Source organism: Podarcis vaucheri (assembly GCF_965113315.1).
Source record: "Podarcis vaucheri genome assembly, chromosome: 7".
In the NCBI taxonomy this organism is placed as follows: domain Eukaryota; kingdom Metazoa; phylum Chordata; class Lepidosauria; order Squamata; family Lacertidae; genus Podarcis; species Podarcis vaucheri.
The window spans coordinates 84,479,027-84,502,700 of record NC_138765.1 but is presented as its reverse complement, the minus strand read 5'-3'; the positions used below and the strand labels follow the sequence as shown (position 1 = coordinate 84,502,700).

At 50.8% G+C, this 23,674-nt stretch overlaps 1 protein-coding gene across 2 annotated transcripts in view; it reads left to right on the top strand.

Moving 5' to 3' along the window:
* LOC309536099 (anoctamin-7-like) overlaps positions 1-5,993 on the top strand; it is a 29,287-nt gene extending 23,294 nt beyond the window's left edge. The window contains exons 20-23 of one of the 2 annotated variants that reach the window (XM_082229957.1): positions 876-1,018; positions 1,129-1,219; positions 1,873-2,007; positions 3,922-5,993. In XM_082229957.1, coding sequence (XP_082086083.1) covers positions 876-1,018; positions 1,129-1,219; positions 1,873-2,007; positions 3,922-3,948 — 396 coding nt within the window. In that variant the 3' untranslated portion in view covers positions 3,949-5,993. Of the gene's footprint in view, positions 1-875; positions 1,019-1,128; positions 1,220-1,872; positions 2,036-3,921 lie in introns of both variants that reach the window. The other variant, XM_082229956.1, reaches the window with a different exon arrangement.
* Positions 5,994-23,674: the final 17,681 nt, after the last annotated feature.

Below are 23,674 nucleotides of genomic sequence, written 5' to 3'. Positions count from 1 at the left end.
CTTGGCCCTTAGTGAATCTATGTCTCAGCACGTTTGTTGGAAAAACATTGAACCTAGCTCTAATGAAGGCATATCGGTGAGACGCGGCCATAAGCGATGTTAAGTAGGACGGAGCACGGTAGATAGGGGTTATGCCAAAATTTAACGGCGAGCAGACTCCACCACCAGCTAAGAAATTTTGGTATAGCTCCGTATCATCCAGCCTTTGATTTATACACCTTTTTGCCACATTTAGATCCAATTTGAGCAATTCAGAGGGCGAGATCTCATAGGATAGCAATTTGGCATGGATTTTTCCTGACCACAAATTTGTGAAGTCATCCCGCCACATGCATTGAATGAGATAGTGGTTCGGGAGTTTATGCCATAGGGATATCCAATAAATCAAAACTCTCCTCCATAAAACTAACTCCACTGAGGGGATCTTCATTTCTAAACGAATAGTCGCATTACTTACGCATGTAGGTAATTTTAGAAGTCGCCGTAAGAATTGGCTTTGAAGCGACTCTAAAGGTGAGAAGGAGATCCGAAGAAAACAGGAACAGACTGGGAGCAGAGCGCTGCCACGCTGTTTGAATGCAGCAAGCCCCGCCCACCAGTCAGCCCTACTGGTCGGCTGGGAGGCTTGGCCGCGGCAGCAGAAGCAATCAAGAGCAGGGAGCTGAGCACGCCTCCCTGCCTCATTGGGAAGCTTCTCCCGCTCACAATCCCTCCCCTCTGGGAGGAGGAGAGGCCTTGCTGACACAAATGGCTTGCTCCATCTTTCATAATTCCTCATAGCTATCCCACCTGACCCCCACACCCTGGATATTTGCACCCCTACATAGATCACCCATTCCCCCCCCCCCCATATGAGTCTTCTTGTCTCCCCACAGGCCTTCCTCATTGCCTTCACGTCGGACTTCCTCCCTCGCCTCCTGTACCAATACGAGTACGACAGCCACCTGCGCGGCTACGTGAACTTCACCCTGGCCTACGCCCCGCCGAGTTTTGTGGACGGCAACCACACCATGTGCCGGTGAGAGCAGAGACCTCTTTTCCCCACCCCGCACAGCCCCAGGGAATGCATCCTGGCACACACATGCACACCCAGCCCTGTTGACCCACGGAAATGGCATCTCCCCCCAGGTACAAGGCCTTCCGTGACCCCCATGGGAGCCAAACTCTCTTCTACTGGAAGCTGCTAGCTATCCGCCTGGGCTTCATCATTGCCTTCGAGGTGAGCGTCTTGAGGCGGATGTAGCTTAGTGGTAGAGCAGCCACCCTGCATGCAGAGGGTCTCGGGTTCAAGCCCCGCCGGCAACATTTCCAGGTCGGGCTGGGGGGGAACTTGCCTGCCTGAAATCCTGGAGAGCCGCAGCTGCCAGTCCGTGTAGGCAGCACAGATGCAGGTGGACCCAAGGGTTTGACTCAGTATGGGGCTGAGGGGACATAAGCACATGGTAGGGCTAGCGGAAGGGCAGCTGGTGCTGATAAGTGGGGGGAAATGAAGTTGGTGTCCTGCCTGGGGCAAGTGGCTGTATTTATGACTATTTACATGGGTGGTGCTGTGAGTTAAACCACAGAGCCTAGGACTTACCGATCAGAAGGTGGGTGGTTCGAATCCCCATGACGGGGTGTGCTCCCGTTGCTCGATCCCAGCTCCTGCCAACCTAGCAGTTCGAAAGCACGTCAAAGTGCAAGTAGATAAATAGGTACCACTCCGGCGGAAGTTCCATCTTAAATTGCTGATCAGAGTGGCCCAAGTGGCCTTCCCTTTCAAACCAAGCCTCAGTTTTCCTGTCTGTGGCATGGGGAGAATAACACAGCGTCACAAAAAGCCGTGGAGGCCCCTGGCGCCCCTAACCCGCGGACTTTCCTCCCGGCTCCCAGCATGTGGTCTTCTTCTGCCTGCGCCTCATCGACTGGCTGGTCCCAGACGTCCCCGAGTCCCTGGAGGTGAAGATCAAGCGGGAACGCTACCTGGCCAAGCAGGCTCTGGCCGACAACCAGGATGTGCTGCTGACGGTGAGTGGCGACTCCTCCCCCTCGCCAGGTCAGTTTGCGAAAGAAGCACCTGCCTGTCCGTGCCGTCTTCTTGTTGCCACACCAGAAACCCAGGAGCAGGAGCAGAGCGCAGAGGTGGGGTCTGTAGGAGGGGATTCTTCCACACAAACCCAGCCTGCTCCACTCCCAAAGGTGTTGCCTTGTGAGGAGGCGAGGTCCGCTCTTGGTCCTTGCACCCCATTTATTAGGGATGGGTGGAGGCTTGGTAGGATGTCCACAGAGAAGAGCACCTCTGGGCATAGGCAGAGTGCATCGCCTTTGCTCTCGGCACACCCAGGGCAAGGGGCTGGGGCGTCTCCACCGGGAGGTGCGGCTGACAAAACCAGAACTTCTTTCTGCGTATTTGCTACACTCCCACAGTTGTGGAAGAGTTTGAGACTCTTTGGGCCCGAGAGAAAAGAGAGAGAGAGAGAGAGAGAGAGGTTGGATAGGGGCAGGGAGCCCCTTTTCCCTGCCCTCCCCTCCTGTGCCTTCCTGACAAATTCTCACTCCTCCTCGTTGCATGAGAGGCGACAAGGAATCAGGAGTTCATCCCGCCTGGACAAGGCTGAGGAGCACCAGGGAGACCTTCTGGGGACTGGCATAGCCACGAATCCGCTGCCCACAGAATCCTCTTGCTGCAAGAGAAGCCCCTCCGTGCCTGGGCGGCGGCGGGGGGGGCTGCAGTTGGCAGCCAACAATCCCTTTTTCCCTTTCTGAAACTAAGCCCTGCCCCTGTTACTGGGTAGCTGTGCGCCATCTGTTTTGTCGTGCTGTGGTGTGTCCGGTGTTGTGTTCCAGGCCGTCCCACAAATTGTTTCTTCTCCATGGCAGCGCGGTCATCCATTCCCAGTCACGACTGTCTCGCACGGCCCAGTGACCTTACGCTGGGCGTGGGCACATGTTGGCCCGCTGCCACACTGGCCGTGTCACACGGAACCGCCGTGCCTCAGTGGCGCTGGTCCATGAGACACCGTCCTCCATCTGCAACCCAGCCACATCTCAGGGTCACTTCCCCGCCCCTCACTGCTGCCAAACCATCGCTCTTTTGCAGTTGCGATTTCTTGGTATAGCAACAAAATTAGGTTGTTCAGTTCAAGTGGATCTGGCCCTCTTGTTCAAGGATCCCCCTTCCCCCCGGAGGCCTGTCTTCACTTGAGCAGAGTCTGAGAGCGCTGGGCCCCAGGACCTATTTGTTGAGGCCAAGGCTGAGCCCTGGGCAAAGAGCTAAGCAGGAACCAAGGTGGGGAGGGTTTCGGGCCAATGGAAATAAGAGCCACAGAACCCACAGGCAGCCAAAATGGCGCCCTCCAGGTGGGGCTGGACTCCCAGTTCCAGTCGGTCCCTTCAACCAGCATGGCCAATGCTCAGGGACACAGCTTGGAGCCGTAGCCCAGCAACATTTGGAAGCAGCCCTGCGCCTCTGTGCTTTGGGGCGGATCTACACTCACTGTTTTTAACGTTAAGGAAGGGTTAAGGAATTGCTTTGATAACATATATGGACACATTACATCCTACTTTTAACATTCGTAATGCGTTATTAAAATGTGACACCAGAGCAACCAGCAGGAGGGAGACAGGGTTTTGACCGGGGGGGCGGGGGAAACCAAGGTAAAAAACGCTTTAATTCACAAGTATGTCCTGTGACGTTTTAGAACGATAGATCTGATATCGTTCTAATAATGTTAAACAGGTCAGAGTAGATCCAGCCTTGGAACAGCTTCTGGCAGAAACCTGAAAGCACCTGATCCCGATTGGTCAGAAAAAGAAACTTTCCTCTTTGTCCCCTGACTGCCGTCCTGGTTCCCACAAACCTCTGAACCTGCTGTCCTGGTTTTATATATTGGCGGTTACTGTTATTATTACCTCTTCCTCCTTTTCCTCCTCCCTATACAGCAAGCAGCCTTTTACCCAGCAGCGTGAACTAGCGCCCCCCGCAGGTGCAGCCACTTCGGACCACACACATCGGCCCTGTAGAAGAGAAGGCTCAGCCAAGGCAATGGAGGAAGGATTCCCAGAGGGCTCCATCAGTGGCACAAACTCAGCCAAGAGTCTCGTGGCTCCTTCAAGGACCAGGAAGGTGGGCAAGAGAGGCTGGGCTCGTGGGGTGCTGAGGGTTGCATGCCCTTTGCACCCCCCGCCACTGCTACAATGAGGGCCACTTTGCTTCTGTGGCTGTCCTGAGGCCCTCCTGCCTAGCCTCTCTTCGCCTTCCCCTCTCGACCTTTTCCCTGCTCCTCAGAGATGGACCGCAGGGACTGTGGAAATGGCATTGCCAACCATTTCCCTAGCCCAAGTTCCTTTCCAACCCAAAGGGAAGGGCTGATCCTTCTTCTGGCGGCTTGGAGGACAGGCTGGCTTGTGTGGCCCCCTCCTTCCCAAGGCCATTGTCTCCCAGAAGCCTTTGCTTCACTTGAGGACAGCAGCAGGCGTTTCAGCAGCAGTGTCTCCTGGGCCAAGGAGGGAGGAGGCCGGGGTTGCACTTTTGCAGGCAAGGTCCTCTGCGGAGGGTTTCTACCACAGATCCCTGGTAAGAGGGATCGCGTCCGCAATATTGATCCAGTGTGTTGTGGAAGAGACATTCCCGCCGCCACAGGCTGCTTCGAGAACTCACGCTTTCCGTGTTAAGATGTGTGGAAATGCCGTCCCCGCTGCAAAACCGAGCGAATGTGCTGTTTTGCTCACCTGCCTGCACTTCCCTTCTCAGGGGTTTGTGGAAGGGATGTCCTTAGATTGCAGGAACGGTGTTCTCCTGGGAGCGTTGAGGGCCATACCCATGCATGCAGAAATCCTCGAGGGGCAGCAGAGCTTCAGAGTGCGCACAGCTGAATACTGTTCATGTTTTGATCCTGCCCAAGGGGAAGCGAGGAAGTGGAAGGAGGTTGGAAGCAGGGCCCCTCCTCAAACAGGAACACTGGGCGCCTTCCACAAGAGCATCATCGGCCAACTCACTTTTTACAGTGCACCCACACAACGTGGCTGTTGAATTGTTGTGTTCCTGTGTCTTCTGTGCTCGCATCCCCACCAACACCTGGCCTTTCTGGACTGGCAAAGTGCAAGTGAGACTTGGAAGAGGGGCTCCTTTGCCTTGAGTTAGAAGCTTCCTGCTGTTTGCGGTTTCTTGCTCTGGTTTCTGTTCAACCTCTCGGTGCCACATCCGGGGCTGCGAGGAACTACCATCTTAATCCCACGCCCTCCGGATTGTGGAAAAGCAACGCCTCAAGAGTGCTGAAAGACCCTCAAACGGAGGACCCTCTGGGAGTATCATGGCTAAGCAGGGAATTCGAAGCCAAGTCTACACCTAGCATTCTGTGTCTGCTGATCCTGTGGTTGGGCTGGTCCGGAAGGACTCTGGAAGTCTGGCTGACCATTGAGTGTCACCCAGGCCTTCTCAGGCAGCTAGAGCAACAGGCAAGGGACATTTTCATCCGAGGAGCAGAGGAACCGAGTAGGGCAGCCCTGGCAGCAGCTAGCACAGGAGGGCCAAAGAGGAAACCTCGAAACTTCAGGCGAGGAAGGGAGCCACAGCCAGCCTGGCGCTGGAGATTGTTGGTTTGCTGGCTGGCGGGTTTTATGTGAACTCAAAGCCACCACTTCCCTCCCTCTCCTCTGGCAGGAGGGGAATGGAGATGGACCCTCCATTGTTGTTCTTGCCTTGCAAATGAGCTGGGCTTAGGTTCCTGGGAAGCCCCTTCCCTGCCACAAAACCCCCTTTCAGCTCTAAGTCAGGAGCCTTTGAGATATGGGGCTGCAGATTGTAGGAGGGGAGGGGTGTGCCCTTGCGGCCGATGATCTGGTGGGGGGGGGGCATGCCGCATGCCGTGCACGATTATTGCTGCTCAGTGTGAACCCCCGCCTTCCTGCATGGTCTCTCTCTCTCTCTCTCTCTCTCCCACCCTCCAGCGGCAGCCAGAATTGCCCCATGTTCTGTATATCACACAGGAGAATGAATAAAATGTGGAGTAACATCGTGCGTTCTTGGTGGGGCAGGGAAAGCACCTGAGGAGTGCTTTTGTACTTGAGGAGTTCATGTTTCCCTTATGGGGTATCCAAGAGCCCATATAGAGTCCTTACATAGGTTCCCTATTGTTAGGAGAAAATAACAGAGAATATTGAGAAGCAAAGCAGCTAGTAAGCTTGATCTTTATTGACTTGTTGCAAGAGGGTGCTTCCCTTGCCCGCAGGAAAGGAGTAGGACCCACAAACAAAGTGTGCCCACCCTAATAGAGACATTTTAAATTGCCACCCTGTAGATCAAGACCACCCCCAGAAACATCATACATACATCACAGAAGGGGTGTAACCTAAGACCACCCCTCAGATACATCACACCTACATCACAAAAAAGGCGGTCTAAAACAGAAATTTTGAATGTGGAGGTTTCCCACTTTGACCTTGCAGAGAAAACATTTACTCAGTTTAGGAAACAAAATGGTTCCAGGTTGGCCTTCCTGTGCTGATCTACGTACGTGCTTGGTTGGTACACTTATGAGCATTACCATATATCTAAGACCATAAAATTCCTATCACAACGGGACAGCTGTGCCCCTCCAGATGTTGCCAGACTCCAGCTGGGCTTGTGGTCAGGGATGACGACGCAGTTGAGATTTAGTGACTTCCCCCACTGTGAGCCAAGTCTGGTTTGAAACAGATGAAGCAATTGGCGACAACTGAGCATGCGCAGAGTTGCTTCGGCACGGCTGCTTTGTCAAATAGGAAGGTGCCTTGTGCCAGTTCAGACAGTTGGTCCGTCTAGCTCAGCCTTGGCAGCACTAAATGGCGGCAATGACTCTTCAGGGCAAGCATAGGCAAACTCGGCCCTCCAGCTGTTTTGGAACTACAACTCCCATCATCCCTAGCTACCAGGACCATAGAATCATAGAATCATAGAGTTGGAAGAGACCACAAGGGCCATCGAGTCCAACCCCCTGCCAAGCAGGAAACACCATCAGAACACTCCTGACATATGGTTGTCAAGCCTCTGCTTAAAGACCTCCAAAGTAGGAGACTCCACCACACTCCTTGGCAGCAAATTCCACTGTCGAACAGCTCTTACTGTCAGGAAGTTCTTCCGAATGTTTAGGTGGAATCTTCTTTCTTGTAGTTTGGATCCATTGCTCCGTGTCCGCTTCTCTGGAGCAGCAGAAAACAACCTTTCTCCCTCCTCTATGTGACATCCTTTTATATATTTGAACATGGCTATCATATCACCCCTTAACCTCCTCTTCTCCAGGCTAAACATGCCCAGCTCCCTTAGCCGTTCCTCATAAGGCATCCTTTCCAGGCCTTTGACCATTTTGGTTGCCCTCCTCTGGACACGTTCCAGTTTGTCAGTGTCCTTCTTGAATTGTGGTGCCCAGAACTGGACACAGTACTCCAGGTGTGGTCTGACCAGAGCAGAATACAGTGGCACTATTACTTCCCTTGATCTAGATGCTATACTCCTATTGATGCAGCCCAGAATTGCATTGGCTTTTTTAGCTGCCGCGTCACACTGTTGGCTCATGTCAAGTTTGTGGTCAACCAAGACTCCTAGATCCTTTTCACATGTACTGCTCTCAAGCCAGGTGTCACCCATCTTGTATTTGTGCCTCTCATTTTTTTTGCCCAAGTGCAATACTTTACATTTCTCCCTGTTAAAATTCATCTTGTTTGTTTTGGCCCAGTTCTCTAATCTGTCAAGGTCGTTTTGAAGTGTGATCCTGTCCTCTGGGGTGTTAGCCACCCCTCCCAGTTTGGTGTCATCTGCAAATTTGATCAGGATGCCCTTGAGTCCATCATCCAAGTCGTTGATAAAGATGTTGAATAAGACCGGGCCCAAGACAGAACCCTGTGGCACCCCACTAGTCACTCTTCTCCAGGATGAAGAGGAACCATTGATGAGCACCCTTTGGGTTCGGGCAGTCAGCCAGTTACAAATCCACTGAGTGGTAGCATAGTCAAGACCGCATTTTACCAGCTTCTTTACAAGAATATCATGGGGCACCTTGTCAAATGCCTTGCTGAAATCAAGGTAGGCTACATCCACTGCGTTCCCTTCATCTACCAGGCTTGTAATTCTGTCAAAAAACGAGATCAGGTTAGTCTGACATGACTTATTTTTCAGAAATCCATGCTGACTATTGGTGATCACAGCATTCCTTTCTAGGTGCTCACAGACTGTTTGCTTAATGATCTGTTCCAGAATCTTCCCTGGTATTGATGTCAGACTGACTGGGCGGTAATTATTTGGGTCCTCTCTTTTCCCCTTTTTGAAAATAGGGACAACATTTGCCCTCCTCCAGTCTGCCGGGACTTCGCCTGTTCTCCAGGAATTCTCAAAGATGACTGCCAGTGGTTCTGAGATCACATCTGCCAGTTCTTTTAATACTCTTGGATGCAGTTCATCTGGCCCTGGAGACTTGAATACATCTAAACTAGCCAAATATTCTTGTACTATCTCCTTAGTTATTCTGGGCTGTGTTTCCTTTGCTGAATCATTTGCTCCAAATTCTTCAGGTCGGGCATTGTTTTCTTTATCGGAGAAGACTGAGGCAAAGAAGGCATTGAGGAGTTCAGCCCTTTCTGTGTCCCCTGTTTGCATTTCACCATCTTCTCCTCTGAGTGACCCCACTGTTTCTTTGTTCTTCCTTTTGCTACGAACATACCCATAAAAGCCTTTTTTGTTGCTTTTAACCTCTCTAGCAAGCCTGAGTTCATTCTGTGCTTTAGCTTTTCTGACTTTGTGTCTACACGTGCTGGCTATTTGTTTGAATTCCTCTTTGGTGGTTTCCCCCTTTTCCATTTTTTGTACACATCCTTTTTTAATCTTAATTCAGTTAAAAGTTCTTTAGATAGCCACCCTGGCTTCTTTAGGCACCTTCCACGTTTCCGTCTCATTGGTATTGCCTGTTGTTGTGCTTTTACTATCTCCCTCTTAACAAACTCCCAGCCATCATGAACTCCCTTTCCTTTTAGTATTGCTGTCCATGGGATCTCACCCAGCACTTCCCTAAGTTTTATGAAGTCGGCTTTCTTAAAGTCAAGAAATTGAGTCCTAGTATGCTTGGCTGCTCCTTTCCGCTGTATAGTAAACTTCAGAAGAGCATGATCACTCGCGCCTAATGATCCTTCCACATCTACCCCACTAACCAGGTCATCAACATTGGTTAGGACCAGATCTAAAATGGCTGTTCCTCTTGTTGCTTCTCCCACTTTCTGGACAATGAAGTTGTCTGCAAGGCCAGTGAGGAATCTGTTTGACCTTATGCTCTTGGCTGAGTTTGACGTCCAACAAATATCCGGGTAATTGAAGTCCCCCATTACTACTATCTCCCTTCCTTTTGCATGCTTGGCCATCTGTTCCAGGAAGGCATCATCTATGTCCTCCGTTTGGCTTGGGGATCTATAGTAAACTCCCACAATGAGGTCTCTGTTATTCTTCTCTCCCTTAATTTTGACCCAAATGCTCTCACTTTGGCTTTGAGGTTCTAAATCTTGGATCTCTTCACAGGTATACACATCCCTGACATATAACGCCACTCCTCCTCCTTTCTTGTCTGGTCTGTTTCTCTGAAATAGATTGTATCCCCCCATTATTACATTCCAATCGTGGGACTTATCCCACCAGGTTTCAGTGATGCCTATTATGTCATATTTAGTTTGCTGTACCAAGAGCTCAAGCTCATCTTGTTTATTTCCCATGCTTTGCGCATTAGTGTAGAGACATTGAAGTCCATTAATCATTCCCCCGTGTCTCTTATTTAAGGATTTTTTCCTCCCACCACTAGGTCCGCGTGCTGTTTGCTCCATTTGGTCTATGACATTTGGATGATCATCTTCATTAATTGATAGACTCCTACCTTCAGGAGCACTGTCTCCCTCCCCCACATTAGTCAGTTTAAAGCCCTCCTGATGAGGTTTCTGAGATTTTTGGCAAAAACATTTCTCCCAACCGTTGTGAGGTGCAGCCCATCACTTGCCAGAAGTCCATCTTCAAGAAACTGCAGTCCGTGATCTAAGAATCCAAACCGTTCCTGTTTACACCATTTGCGAAGCCAGCTGTTCACTTCCACTATTTTCCCCTCTCTCCCTGGGAGAGAGGGGAGGCATGATGGGAATTGTAGTCTCAAAAAAAAAAAAAAAACATCTGGAGGGCCGAGTTTGCCTATGCCTGCTCCAGGGTTTCAGGAAGGGAACATTCCCCATCCTACCTGTGGGTGGGGACGGGGGCCAAACCGGGAACCTTCTGCATGCAGAGCAGGTGCTCTCCCGCTGAGCCACAGCGGACACAGAGATGCCCGCAGGGAACCAGGCATCAGATAGGAGGCTGGTAGTGGTTCTCCAGCTGTTACAGGAACTGGGGACAGGTAGAGCTGTCCTCTCTAGGGGCACAAACAGGTAATGGTGGGTTTGCAAAAGGGACTGCAGGGAGGTGGGGAGTGGAATCTGAGCTGGCGAAAGCTTGGAGCGGGGGGGGGGGGGCTTCTCTCTCTAGTGCTGGAGAAATCCTCCCCACCGCATCCGCTTCTGAAAACCGGAACAGATCAGTGAACATGGAAGCAAATGAATGCGCCAGCAAATCTGAGCCTCTGGAGTCCAATGCCCGAAACAGCCAACAGGGAGGAGGAGAGGCCCCTCCTGTTCTCCCCCATCCCATAATTTCTAGGGTGGGTTTTTGTAAGTAGGAGAGGATGATGATGATGATGATGATGCCACCCGTCTGACTGGGTTAACCCAGCCACTCTGGGCGGCTTACAACAAATTAAAACACAATATGGCATCAAATATTAAAAACATAATTTTTTAAACAATTTATCTCTCCGGTTTCAGGTGAGTGAAGTTTAAAGCTTTAGCCTTTCCTGGGTTAAATTATTACCATCCCAATAAAGGTTACAGGCCCAGTCAGGGACCTTTCTTTAAAAAATAATAAAAATTATTGCAAGATTTTCATGGATAACAAAGGTACATTTCTGAGCAATTATTGTGTTGTTTTTCTCTCTCTGAAAGAATTTAAATGGCTTTTGGGGGAGGGGGGAACCAGAGATGTGTTTTTCCATTGTTTAAATTCACTAATGTTTTGAATTTGGGGGCACTAGATGGCACTGTTGCTCAACAAACAGTTCCTTTCCCCCACAATAGGCAGTTTTCTCTTTTTAGAGGCAGTTCTTGTTTTCATTTTTGATCTTTTCAAAGATGAGCAGGAGAAAAATAGTTGAGGAAGAATGCTCCAGGCTACCTAATTTAACTCAAACTCAAACATAGATAATTTAACTCAAACTCAGACATAGCTAATCAAAGTCTGCCTAAGCATCCTTTTAGGGTTGCCACATTTCAAAAAGTAAAAACCAGGACACCCCAAAAGCTGTTGAGCTTGTTTTAGACAAACCCCAAAGTTGTTGAGCTTTTATTTAAATTACGCCAAAAACTGTGATTTCAATTTTTTGATTGACTTGCCTAAGATCACGGACAAAGTGCCACCTTTCAGAAATTCTCCCAGCCGTCAATTCCCAGTAATGTCCAGGAAAATCCTGGCGTATGGCAGCCTTATTGTTTAATCTAGAAAGTTACACAGTCTTGTCTAAAAGCTTCGAGAGATAAGCTGCGCACAGGTGGTGATTTTCTCTGCTGGAATAGATATTTGCCTTCCCACACAAGTGAAACGAGGAAGAATAATTAATAAAATACCAACAGAAGGGAGCGGAGCAGAGGACATCAGGCCACAGAAGGAAGAGCAAAGCTGCCAAGGGGTCTCCTGAGGGCATCAAGAGTGCACCTACTCACCCAGTGCCAGCTCCATGTGCTTCCAACACCTGCTCTGCACCTCTGGGTGGGGAAAGGACACTGACTGGAGGCGGGCGATCAAAAACAGGCTGAGGCTGAAAAATGAAAGGGCAAGTTGCCCTTTCTAGGGAGCAATTTGGCTCAGTCCTCCTGCGAATACAGAAGTTCCACTTCCAAACACGAACCAAAACCACATTTTTCAGTGCAGTTATCCAAAAATGCGCAGATTAGGGCAAAGGGTGCAGAAATCTGCAGATATTGGGGAAACTAACATACAAACGTTCATTATATTATGGAAATTTCCTTGCAGAAAGAGAGAGAGAACACTAAAACACTGATGAGTTCAAATTACTACGAAAGGCACAAGAGCAGACCTGGCTGTTTTCCTTGGTCACATGGCAATCCCACTCACTCTCCGGTCTCCCCTGCCCCACCCCCTGGATAATAATAATAATAATAATAATAATAATAATAATTATTATTATTATTATTATTATTATTATTATTATTATTATTATTATTATTATTTATACCCCGCCCTGAGCTAGGCTCAAGGCGGCTAACACCAGTAAAATTACAGTAAAATCATAATAGGGGGAAAACCCCCAATTTAAAATACAGGTTAAAGTGCAATTTAAAATGCAGCCTCATTTTAAAAGTAGCCCATAGATCAAAACCATAAGGGGAGGGAAAACATAAGGGTCAGACTGAATCCAAACCAAAGGCCAGGCGGAACAGCTCTGTCTTGCAGGCCCTGCGGAAAGATGTCAAGTCCTGCAGGGCCCTAGTCTTTTGTGACAGAGCGTTCCACCAAGTCGGGGCCAGTACTGAAAAGGCCCTAGTTGAGACCAATCTAACCACCTTGCGCCCTGGGACCTCCAAAATGATGTCATTTGTGGACCTTAAGGTCCTCCGCGGGGCATACCAGGAGAGGCGGTCCCGTAGGTACGTGGGTCCTAGGCCGCATAGGGCTTTAAAGGTCAAAACCAGCACCTTAACCTGCTACCTGCATCTACAGGGAACTGCAACTACAGACAGTCTTGCAGGGCCTGCAGGGCCAGCAGTCCCAGGTGGCTCGAGTCAGTGAACCAAGCTACAAAATGTAGTGGTCAGGATGCAGCCCGCCCACCTTGCCTCTTGTGTTCCAGTGTCTTACTCTTCAGGGGGCTCCTGTTGGCTTGCTATAGTCCTATGGACTCAGGAGGAAATCCCCTTTCATACTCTATGTAACATCCTCCATATCTGGAGGGCTACATTATTACTGCATCACTTATACAGTCACACCTCGGGTTACAGATGCTTCAGGTTGCGTTTTTCCAGGTTACGGACCACCAAAACCCAGAAGTACAGGAATGGGTTACTTCCGAATTTCGGCGGTCACGCATGCGCAGAAGCGCCAAATCGCAACCCGCGCATGCGCAGACGTGCCGCTGCGGGTTGCGGACACTGCGGGGTGTGAACATGCATCCCGCATGGATCACGTTCGCAACCCGAGCGTCTACTGTACAAGCAAGCAGGAGCCGTAGCTCCCTGGTAGACCCCCTTGCTTTGTGCACAGGCGGTCTCGGGATTCAGTCCTTGGCAGGATCTCCAATTAAAAGGATTTCTCTTGCTACCAAGACAGGGAGAAACCAGCAGAACCATCTCTGCCTGTGGCCCCAGAGTCCCTGGCCTGACCCTGCAGCTTCTTCCTGTGCTCAACAGCTAGCTGCCAACTCTGAGACACTTGCATGTATGGCGCACACTTCAAGAGCCGGGGTCGTGACCACCTATCCCAAGCACCGTTTGAATCAATCATAGACTTGTAGAGTTGGGAAGGGGCCATGAGAGTCATCTAGTCCAGTGTTTCCCAACCGGTGTTCCGCGGCACACTAGTGTGCCGTGAGAGATTGCCTGGTGTGCCGTGGGAGGGAGGCGGGCGAGTCGGGTGGCGAGAGGCGGGGCGGCGGCGGCGAGGATCCGCGTCGAGCCGGGGGCGGCTCTGCGGTGGTGGTGCCGAGGTTTCTCTCTCCATTCTCCCCTCACACACACACACAGGAAATAACACAGGATCAGCTGACAGGACCCGGCCAATGGGGCGGCGGCGGGGCAGCGCGTGCAAAAGGGAGGAGCGCGAGACAGCGGACGAGGAGGAGGCCGGCATGTCCGGGCAGCAGCAGCAACAACAGCAGCAGCAACTCCCGGCGACGGCTCCTCAAGCCCCGGGCAACCCTACTCCCTCCCCGGCCTCGGCCGCCCTCCTGCTCCACCCGCCACCGCCTCCCCCGCCGCCGCCGCCCCCCTCGGCCCCGCCGCCGCCCCCTCCGCCGCCCGCTATCGCCGCCACCACCACAACAGCCGCCGCCGCCTCAGCTGGGCCCATGCCTGCCGGGAGCGGCGGCGGCAGCAGCAGCAGCGCCCCGGCGCCCTTCCCTCACGGCGGCAACCCGGCCCTGCAGTGGCATAGCGTGGGGGGTGCAGGGGGGGCCGGCCGCACCGGGCGCAACATCTGCGGGGGGCACACTCGCAGCTCTCTGCCCCTCCCGAGGTACTATTTCTGGGTTAGCGGAGTCTGTAACCTGAAGCGTATGTAACCCGAGGTACCACTGTACTTCCAAGTCAGCGTGCAAGGGATTGCAGGACCGGCGGACTTGGCGGTGGGGGTGGTTGCTGGAGCCTTGTCTGTCCTTTCAGCCCCGCACCCACCGCAGACCCCTTCCTATGCCACTGGTAGCTAGGCGAGGCGGGGGGCACTGGGCGCCACACCTCGGCGCCTGCAGCGTGCCTGAGCCATGCGTCTGCGGGCGAACTGCCCGCAAGCTCCGCTCTGGCCTCTGCCCACCGCCTCAGCCTCCCTACAGCTGAGGGGGAGGCTGCAGCGAGGCTCCACGCAGCGCGCCCTGCCATGGCTCGCCCCCATGGCACTCGCCCCTGGCTGCAGGACGAGCGCGCCGCCCCGGGCCCCTGAGCGGCTAGCTGCGCCGCTGCGCTGAGCGCAAGGAATACGTCCTCTCCGAGTTCGGCGTCCTCTTTGTGGGCAGCGCGAACCGCATCTCCAGCTTCGGGTGGAACTTTGGCCAGGTAGGGGGAAGCCTTTGGGCGGGGGGGGGCTGGAGACCGGGGGGGAGGGGTTAGGAGAGACGCTACCGGCGCCGTCCAGAAATGCCCAGAGCAACTGGAGCTCAGCTACGCGCACACACGCGCCCTCCAAATCCCGTTTCCCACCCCTTTCTCAAAAGAAGAGAGAAAAAATGGGTCCTGGGTGTGAAACCAAAGGACCTTTCCAGCTCCTCCTCAATTCCAGGTGTGGATGGCAATGCCTCGTGTCTCCTCCCCTGCGACCAGAGCACACTTCCTAGGCTGGTTGGACGGTCCCTGGGGGTCTTCGGGTTGCCATATTTTGAAGAGCAAAAAACAGGACACATTTGTCAACTTCTGCTTTTAGCTATGGATCAGTGGCCTAGCGTGGGGGGTGCAGGGGGGGCCGGCCACACCGGGCGCAACATCTGGGGGTTAGTGTTAGGGGGCGCAAATCCACGGGTTAGGGGGCGCAAATTACTTGCATTGCCCCGGGTGCTGACAACCCACGCTACGCCACTGCGGCCCTGAACGAGCAGGAGAAGGAGCTCAAGTGACGCTGCGCGCTGACGCCACGGGGCTGTAATGGTGGTGTGCCTCGAGATTTTTTTCATCAAACAAGTGTGCCTTTGACCAAAAAAGGTTGGGAAACACTGATCTAGTCCAATCCCCGGCATTGCAGGACTCTTTTGCCCAACGTGGGGCTTGAACCCACAACCCCGAGATTAAGAGTCTCACGGGGTTGATCTACACACAGGAAGAAACCTGCTATAAATAAGTCAGAAATTAAATTGTTTAAAAAAAAACTATGTAAAAATCGCATAGAAAAAATGTTTGCTCTCTGGTGCCATCTGGTGTTGCACATTTATAATGCATTCAAAGTGTTGTTGTTTTTTACTAATGTAGCGGAGTCCTTTACTCTACCAACTGAGCTAACTGGGACAAGAGAGGTGTGAGGTCTCCAAACTCAGCCTGGGATCCCTGGGAGTACACACCCCGATGAAAAAGCAGTCAGAGATCCTGCACCTTTAATTGTAGTGTAACTGAAGGGAGTTCAGCAGAGCTGTAGCAGGAGCATGCACTCACACCCCGGACCCTACAAGGAGGCCTGACGAAAAGCTCTCTGTGGGTGCACAAAGACACCCTCTCCTTTCTCTCTTTACATGTTGCAAGCATTTTTAGGGACAGCAGCTCCTGCACCTTTAACTGCTGCTTGGCAGGTAGAATTTCATGTGGTCTGCCTTCCCTCTCTCCCCCATGCAGCTTCACCTGTCAATGTCCCCCCATTGCTGTTAAAGGCAGAGAGAACCCCCCTCTATTAGAAAAAGGTAGCACTTCTGGTTCAAATTGAGCCCCTCTGGCTGCAGCCCCTTTAATTTTAAAAGGGTGCTGCTAAGGATCCACGGAGAAAGTTATTTCTCTGCGGGTGGGCAGGGCTCCTCCCTGTTTTTCTCTGTGTGCCTCTCTTTCTTTGATGTCCTTATGGTCCTAGTTTGCTCCAGCTGGGAACTTCTGGGTTTAGTTTGGGGGGGCTGCTTAACAGGGGTGGGGCGGGGCAAAACCTGATACTTCCCCAGGAAAAAAATGAGTGGTTTCCCCTACTTCTGGCTTTATTGGCTTCTCTTAGAAGAGAAGACTCCCTGGAAAAGACCCTGATGTTGGGAAAGATGGAGGGCACAAGGAGAAGGGGACGACAGAGGCCGAGGTGGTTGGACAGTGTTGTTGAAGCTACCAGCATGAGTTTGACCAAACTGTGGGAGGCAGTGGAAGATCGGAGTGCCTGGCGTGCTCTGGTCCATGGGGTCACAAAGAGTCGTACATGACTAAACGACTAAACAACAACAACAAAAGGTAAAGGGACCCCTGACCATTAGGTCCAGTTGCGACCGACTCTGGGGTTGCGGCGCTCATCTCGCTTTAGTGGCTGAGGGAGCCGGCGTACAGCTTCCGGGTCATGTGGCCAGCAGGACTAAGCCGCTTCTGGCGAACCAGAGCAGCGCACGGAAATGCCGTTTACCTTCCTGCTGGAGCGGTACCTATTTATCTACTTGCACTTTGAGGTGCTTTTGAACTGCTAGGTTGGCAGGAGCTGGGACCGAGCAACAGGAGTTCACCCCGTCACGGCGCCGACCTTCTGATTGGCAAGCCCTGGGCTCTGTGGTTTAACCCACAGCACCTCCCAAGTCCATTGGCTTCTCTTAGCCCTAAAAAAAATCCTCTTGCCCAGCATAGCCAAACCTTTCTTGAGGTCTAGTTCTCTCCTGGCTGAATGTGAGTGTCCTTCCCCATGAATTGGGCCCTTAGTTTGGTGGGGGAGGGGTAGAAGGGAGGAGGAAAGAAAGGTCAGCAGGTATCCTGGGAGCCCCATTCTAGGGTATTTCCCCAAGCACCCCTAAATATACAGGGGTGTGTGGTGGATTTGTGTTGATACTTGGTTATCAACCTGAGATCTAGAATGCATATTTTGAAACTTAGACACTCAAGCTGCAGCTGAAACAAATTCCAGGGTTTATGGAAAGGTTTAATGAGTGTTTCTGTGGTGGATAATTATACGGTAGATGGTTCTGCGAAAAAGTACTCCGAAAAAAGGATGTTTTAGGAAAATGTAGAATTAAGAAAAGGTGGAGAGACTGGTAGGGGAAGTGGAAATAAACTTTAATTTAAAGCAGATAAATGCAGCCAAGCTGTTCGCTGGGTTCTTTTTTTCCTTAAGCGCTGTCTATGCCGCCTGCATTCATCAAATGTGGCCTGAAAGATTAGCTGCTGCTGTTTCAAAAAGGAGTCAATTTGTGCTGGTTTGTCAAAATCCTAGTACAGAGTGATGGGAATGGATAAAGCCATTAACTGGGGCTGATGGGAGTCGGAGCCTGAAACGCCAGGCTGCTGTGAGCTCACTAAGCAACCTGCCAGGGCTAGTGGCATATGATCTATTCAGCCTTCCTTTGGCCTTGCAGAATTGCAGCTGCCTGTGGAGTCTGCATTAGGGAGCCCTAGCAGCGAGCTGCACAGAGCACTGACAAATGAGCAAGTGAAGTTGGCAACATCCATTACAAATTCAGCAGTTAACATGTGGTGGCAAAAGTGGGATGACCAGTGGAAGATTTCGGGATTGGGTAATGCTGTGGAGGAGGAGCTGGTGCTTTTCCTAGGCAGAAAAGGAGTCTCCAGTAAACACTAAGAGCCAGCATTAAACACTGGAGCCCATTAAACCGAGTTGGAGAGTCGGAAGGACACGCACAAAGGGTAATCTAGGAAGCCCCCTTGCAATGCAAAGATCACAGCTAAAGCATCCCTGAGAGATGGCCATTTCATGGAGAGAACTGCTGTTCTATATGGACACTGGAATGTTTATCAACTTGGTTTGAGGGTCTAGGTCAGAGCTTTCCAAACTCTGTGTTTTGACACGTTAGTGTGTTGGCCGCAGTGTGTAGGTGTGTTGCACAAACTCTCCCCCCAGGGCTGGAAAGGGGCACGTTTAACCTCTGGTTTGCTAGTAAAACACCATTAATGTTTCACAAAATGATGCATGTCTAAAATGTGTGTCACCAACACAAAAAGTTTGGAGAGCTCTGCTCTGGGTGCTTAAAGTGCCACAGGAACTACTGAGAGGCAGGAAGCTAATGATCCCAAACGACAAGACGGCCAAACAGAAGACTTCCGGGGTGGCGCCATCGGTAATGGCGGATTCCCTCTGACTCGGAGGGAACCGGCTCTAGGGAAATCGGGTCTGCACCGCTACGGCGAAGCGGGGACCCTTTAAAAATCACAGGTGGGTGAAGCCTGTGACCGTGGGACTCGGCGGGCACCTTCTGCGCCCCCCCCAACTTGCAAAGGAGCCTGATTACGGGTTCCGAAGCGGAGCGGGGAAGTGGCGCGGTGCTGTAAGTCAACTGCTTCTTCCGTGGAGCGAAGCCGCACAGCCGTTACCGGAGAGCGCTGCCTTTTTCCTGGGACAATTTGGCTGTAAAACAACGATCCGTGAGTAGGCTAATTTTGGAAACAAAGCAACTAAGAAATAATTTGGTACCGAAGCGGAGAGGCATAAACAGGAAGTCTGCCTTCCATTTTCTGTAAATGGAGTAAAGCAATGAACTTGTAAGCGGAAACCTTGAAAGACGTTGGAAAAGGATTATAATTTGAGCATCAAATAAGTGACTTTCCCCCCTTGATTGCAGGGGAGGAGGGGGGGAAAGGTTTGAAACTGTATTTCCCTGCAAAAAGAGAGAAAAAGAAGCTAAAATTCACTGCTCAAAAACCTGGGAACGGGTGGCCAGTGAACAGTAAGAATGCCGTATTGTGAAATGCGCTGTTTTGACAGTTAACTCAACTTGCTGTTGAAATGGAATACTCAGGATGAAACGGTGAAATCTGCTATGATTAAATGGGCACAAGATGTTGGACATAACATAATGATGGCTGACCGGGAACAGTTATGGACCACAGGTATGAAGTTTACGGCATGTAATGCCTTAAGAGAGAATATTATGAAAATGATATACAGGTGGTACATGACCCCAGTCAAGCTTGCAAAAATCTATCATTTGCCTGATAATAAATGTTGGAAATGTAAAGAAACTGAAGGTACATTCTTTCACCTTTGGTGGACGTGCCCAAGGATTAAGGCTTTCTGGGAGATGATCTATAATGAATTGAAAAAAGGTATTTAAATATACCTTCTTGAAGAAACCAGAGGCCTTTCTCCTGGGCATAGTCGGCCAATTAGTGGTAAAGAAGGATAGAACTTTCTTTATGTATGCCACAACAGCAGCAAGAATACTTATTGCAAAGTATTGGAAGACACAAGACCTACCCACTCTGGAAGAATGGCATATGAAGGTGATGGACTACATGGAATTGGCGGAAATGACTGGCAGAATCCGAGACCAGGAAGAAGAGTTGGTGAAAGAACATTGGAAGAAATTTAAATATTATCTACAGAAATATTGTAAAATTAATGAATGTTAGAATGATGTTAGAATGAAGTTAAGTGGTTTAAGCAGTAATGCTATAAAGGTGTATGTAAAAATGGATTGATAATAGGTGAAAATTTAAAGTTATACTATATTAAGTTAAAGGATTAGGAGAAAATAAAGAGAGAAAGAAATTGCTGAATTAACTAATTGAATTGGAATACAAAAAAGGGAGGTATGAGGAGGTCAGGGAAACAAGGATATGAATGTAAGGCATGGAAAGATTGATTCATTTTTTTCTTTTTTCTTTTCCTTTGTAAGTGTTTTTATTTTTTTTATTCTGTATTTTGTATTTTATATTTTTCTTGTATTTTTATTTTTGTTTTTTGTTTTTGTGTTTCTTGTTTTTATGTAATTCTTTTCTCTGAAATTTTAATAAATATCATTTAAAAAAAAAAAGACAAGAGGGCCAAACAATACCCACTTTCCCCATTCTGCTGGTAACAGCACTGCCTTCAACTGAGTCCTGGGAGCCCGTTGCAGGTTGAGGCACCAGCATGGGATCTTCCCGGTGCCCTTTCCTTCCAGGAGATGCCAGCTGGAGGTGGCATCATCTTGGCATTTGTTTGGGCTCCTCAGCTCCCTGGGGTGGCTGGGGTGTGTGGTCCCAGCTTGTCAACATGCTTCATAAATTGTGGCACCAAGAATGAAACACAACATTCCAGGGTTGGTCTGATCAAGGCAGAATAGAGCGGGACTATGACTTCCCTTAAGGGATGTGGGTGGCGCTGTGGGTTAAACCACAGAGCCTAGGACTTGCCAATCAGAAGGTTGGAGGTTCGAATCCCCGTGATGGGGTGAGCTCCCGTTGCTCGGTCCCTCTCCTGCCCACCTAGCAGTTCGAAAGCACGTCAAAGTGCAAGTAGATAAATAGGCACCACTCCGGCAGGAAGGTAAACAGCGTTTCCGTGCGCTGCTCTGGTTCACCAGAAGCGGCTTAGTCATGCTGGCCACATGACCCGGAAGCTGTACGCCGGCTCCCTTGGCCAATAAAGCGAGATGAGCGCCGCAACCCCAGAGTCAGCCACGACTGGACCTAATGGTCAGGGGTCCCTTTACCTTTACCTATGACTTCCCTTGATCAAGACACTAGACTTCCGTTGATGCAGCCTAGAATAGCGTTAACTTTTGTGTGTGTGTGCCAAACGGCAAAATACATATCCCCAAGTCACTGCAGCATCAGTTTATAACAGTTTTCCCCAACTTGGTGCCCTCCAAATGGTTTGAACTACAACGATGCCGGAGGGCAGCAGATCAAGGAGGAAGAAGTATGCCATAAACCCACCACGTGCTCATCTTGCTGTTCCTTTCCTGAGCACCGGAGAGCAGCAGAGTTCTGCTCTGAGACACTTGAGTTTCCTGTTAGGGAATCCCAGCTCCTTCCCACATGGAGAGTCATCCTTGACTCAAAGGGGAAACCTGCAGGGTCTTTGATGTGGGCTTGAAACCTGCGATCTTAATTTGTCTTAGCAAGAGTCTGAGAATTTCTGCTGCGGCATTGTCCTTGGAGGGTTTCGATGGTTGTTGTTGGGGGTAGGGATCAGAAGGGTCTCACACAGGCTTTCCTCTAATTATATTTCATTCTGAGTCATCTTTTTTAAAAAAATTAAGAAGGCAGGCAGTAAAGGGGAGGCAGGGGCCCCTCTCCTCTCCACCCACTCGGTTGCTGTGTCTGGCTGTGCCAAGAGCACCAGACCCTGTTGCAGAAGGCAACACCGGTCCTGAAAGACCTACACTGGCTCCCAGTACGTTTCTGAGCACAATTCAAAGTGTTGGTGCTGACCTTTAATGCCCTCAATGGCCTCGGCCCAGTATACCTGAAGGAGCGTCTCCACCCCCATCGTTCTGCCCGGACGCTGAGATCCAGCACCGAGGACCTTCTGGCGGTTCCCTCATTGCAAGAAGTGAGGTTACAGGAACCAGACAGAGGGCCTTCTCAGTAGTGGCGCCCACCCTGTGGAATTCCCTCCCTTCAGATGTGAAGGAAATAAGCAGCTATCTTATCTTTAAAAGACATCTGAAGGCAGCCCTGTTTAGGGAAGCTTTTAATGTTTAATAGGTTATTGTATTTTAGTGTTCTGTTGGAAGCTGCCCAGAGTGGCTGCGGAAACTCAGCCAGATGGGCAGGGTATAAATTATTATTATTATTATTATTATTATTATTATTATTATTATTATTAGGCAAAGGGGCTCTTTGGGCAAGATGTGAGCAGGCGGTGGAGCAGGGCAGTGACTGGGGAGGGGTCTCTTGGCACGAGGGTGTCGCCTGTTGCAACCTGCATGCTTTCATTTCTACTGGATGTGGTGAATCTCACAGCCTCCTGGGGACGGAAGAGGCTCAAAGCTCCCATTGGAGCGAATCATAATAGCAGGGCTGTGCGGTGCATTTATATAGAAAGGCCAAATCACTAGGCACACAAGTCATCTCGGCGATTTGGACGGATAGAGGAGCAGGTGCAAGAAAGTGGGTGGAGAGAAAACTTCCGCTCTCTTTTTTAATACTAGAATTCAGGGACATCTCAGGTTGGAAGATCCAGGAGAGACAAAACACAGGGCTTCCTCACACAGTTCAGGGAAGGGGCTTCCAATCCCTCTCGCATCAATTATGCTGTGGAAAAAATTAACAGGGCCATGTGCAATACCATGCAGCAAATTGGTGGGTTCTCTAGCCCACATAGGGACGCAGGTGGCGCTGTGGGTTAAACCACTAAGCCTCTTGGGCTTGCCGATCAGAAGGTCGGCGGTTCGAATCCCCATGATGGGGTGAGCTCCCGTTGCTCGGTCCCTGCTCCTGCCAACCTAGCAGTTCAAAGCACGTCACAGTGCAAGTAGATAAATAGGTACCGCTCTGGTAGGAAGGTAAATGGCGTTTCCGTGCGCTGCTCTGGTTCGCCAGAAGCGGCTTAGTCACGCTGGCCACATGACCCAGAAGCTGTATGTCGGCTCCATCAGCCAATAAAGCGAGATGAGCGTCGCAACCCCAGAGTCGGCCATGACTGGACCTAATGGTCAGGGGTCCCTTTACCTTTACCATCCCACATCCCGCCATCAGAGCAGATAGGGTTGACCTATTCCGGGAGGATGGGGTGCTCCTGACCCCACTGGGTAACGACCTCTGGCTCCACAACTTGCGACAAGTCCTTGGGGACTGGCTAGACTGCAGGGTTTGATTGGTCCTCAGTTGTGGGACTTGGCAGCGAGGGTCCTTAGGGCCTCGGGTGGCGGTTTTTAGGCCTTGGCAAGGTATCCTTTAGTCTAACATCAAGTCTGGGCGGGGATGCATTCATGCTCCCTCCCCATGTGGGGGCGCTTGCAGGGGCCGTTAAAGGGCAAAAACTGGGAGTCCATGGCCCTAGAGCGGCGGCATGTGGGTCAAACTCCCGGGACGAGGTTGGTGGAAGGGCATGCTGCGTAAGTTTGCGCTTTGCAGTCCCCTCTCACTGGGCCTCAACTGCCTGCATATCCTCAGCCAGGTGGGCTGAGAGGGTTACCTGCCAAGGCCTGTGCCAAGTTTGCCACTTCTGAAGTTCAATAAAGTTGTGGCCAATTTGAACCCATACTCTGGTCTCTTGTCTCGTCATTTGGGGTAAAGGGGTCGGCACCACAGACAGGGTTTAGCTTGTGTGCCCGCAAACATAGGGCTCCCTCACACAGTACAGAGCTCAGTGAAGGAGTTTGCTCCCAGATGATGCAGTGATGGCCTGAGAAGGAAAGCACTGTTTCCTTCTCACATTCCTCTGGGCAACGGAGCCCAGGGGCCTTGCATCTCTCCCATCGAGTCCTGGTTTAGTTCTCCGATCTACACACCTGTCTGTTCTTAGAGTCCTCTCCAAAGGGAGCCGCCACACTCAGAGGGCAAC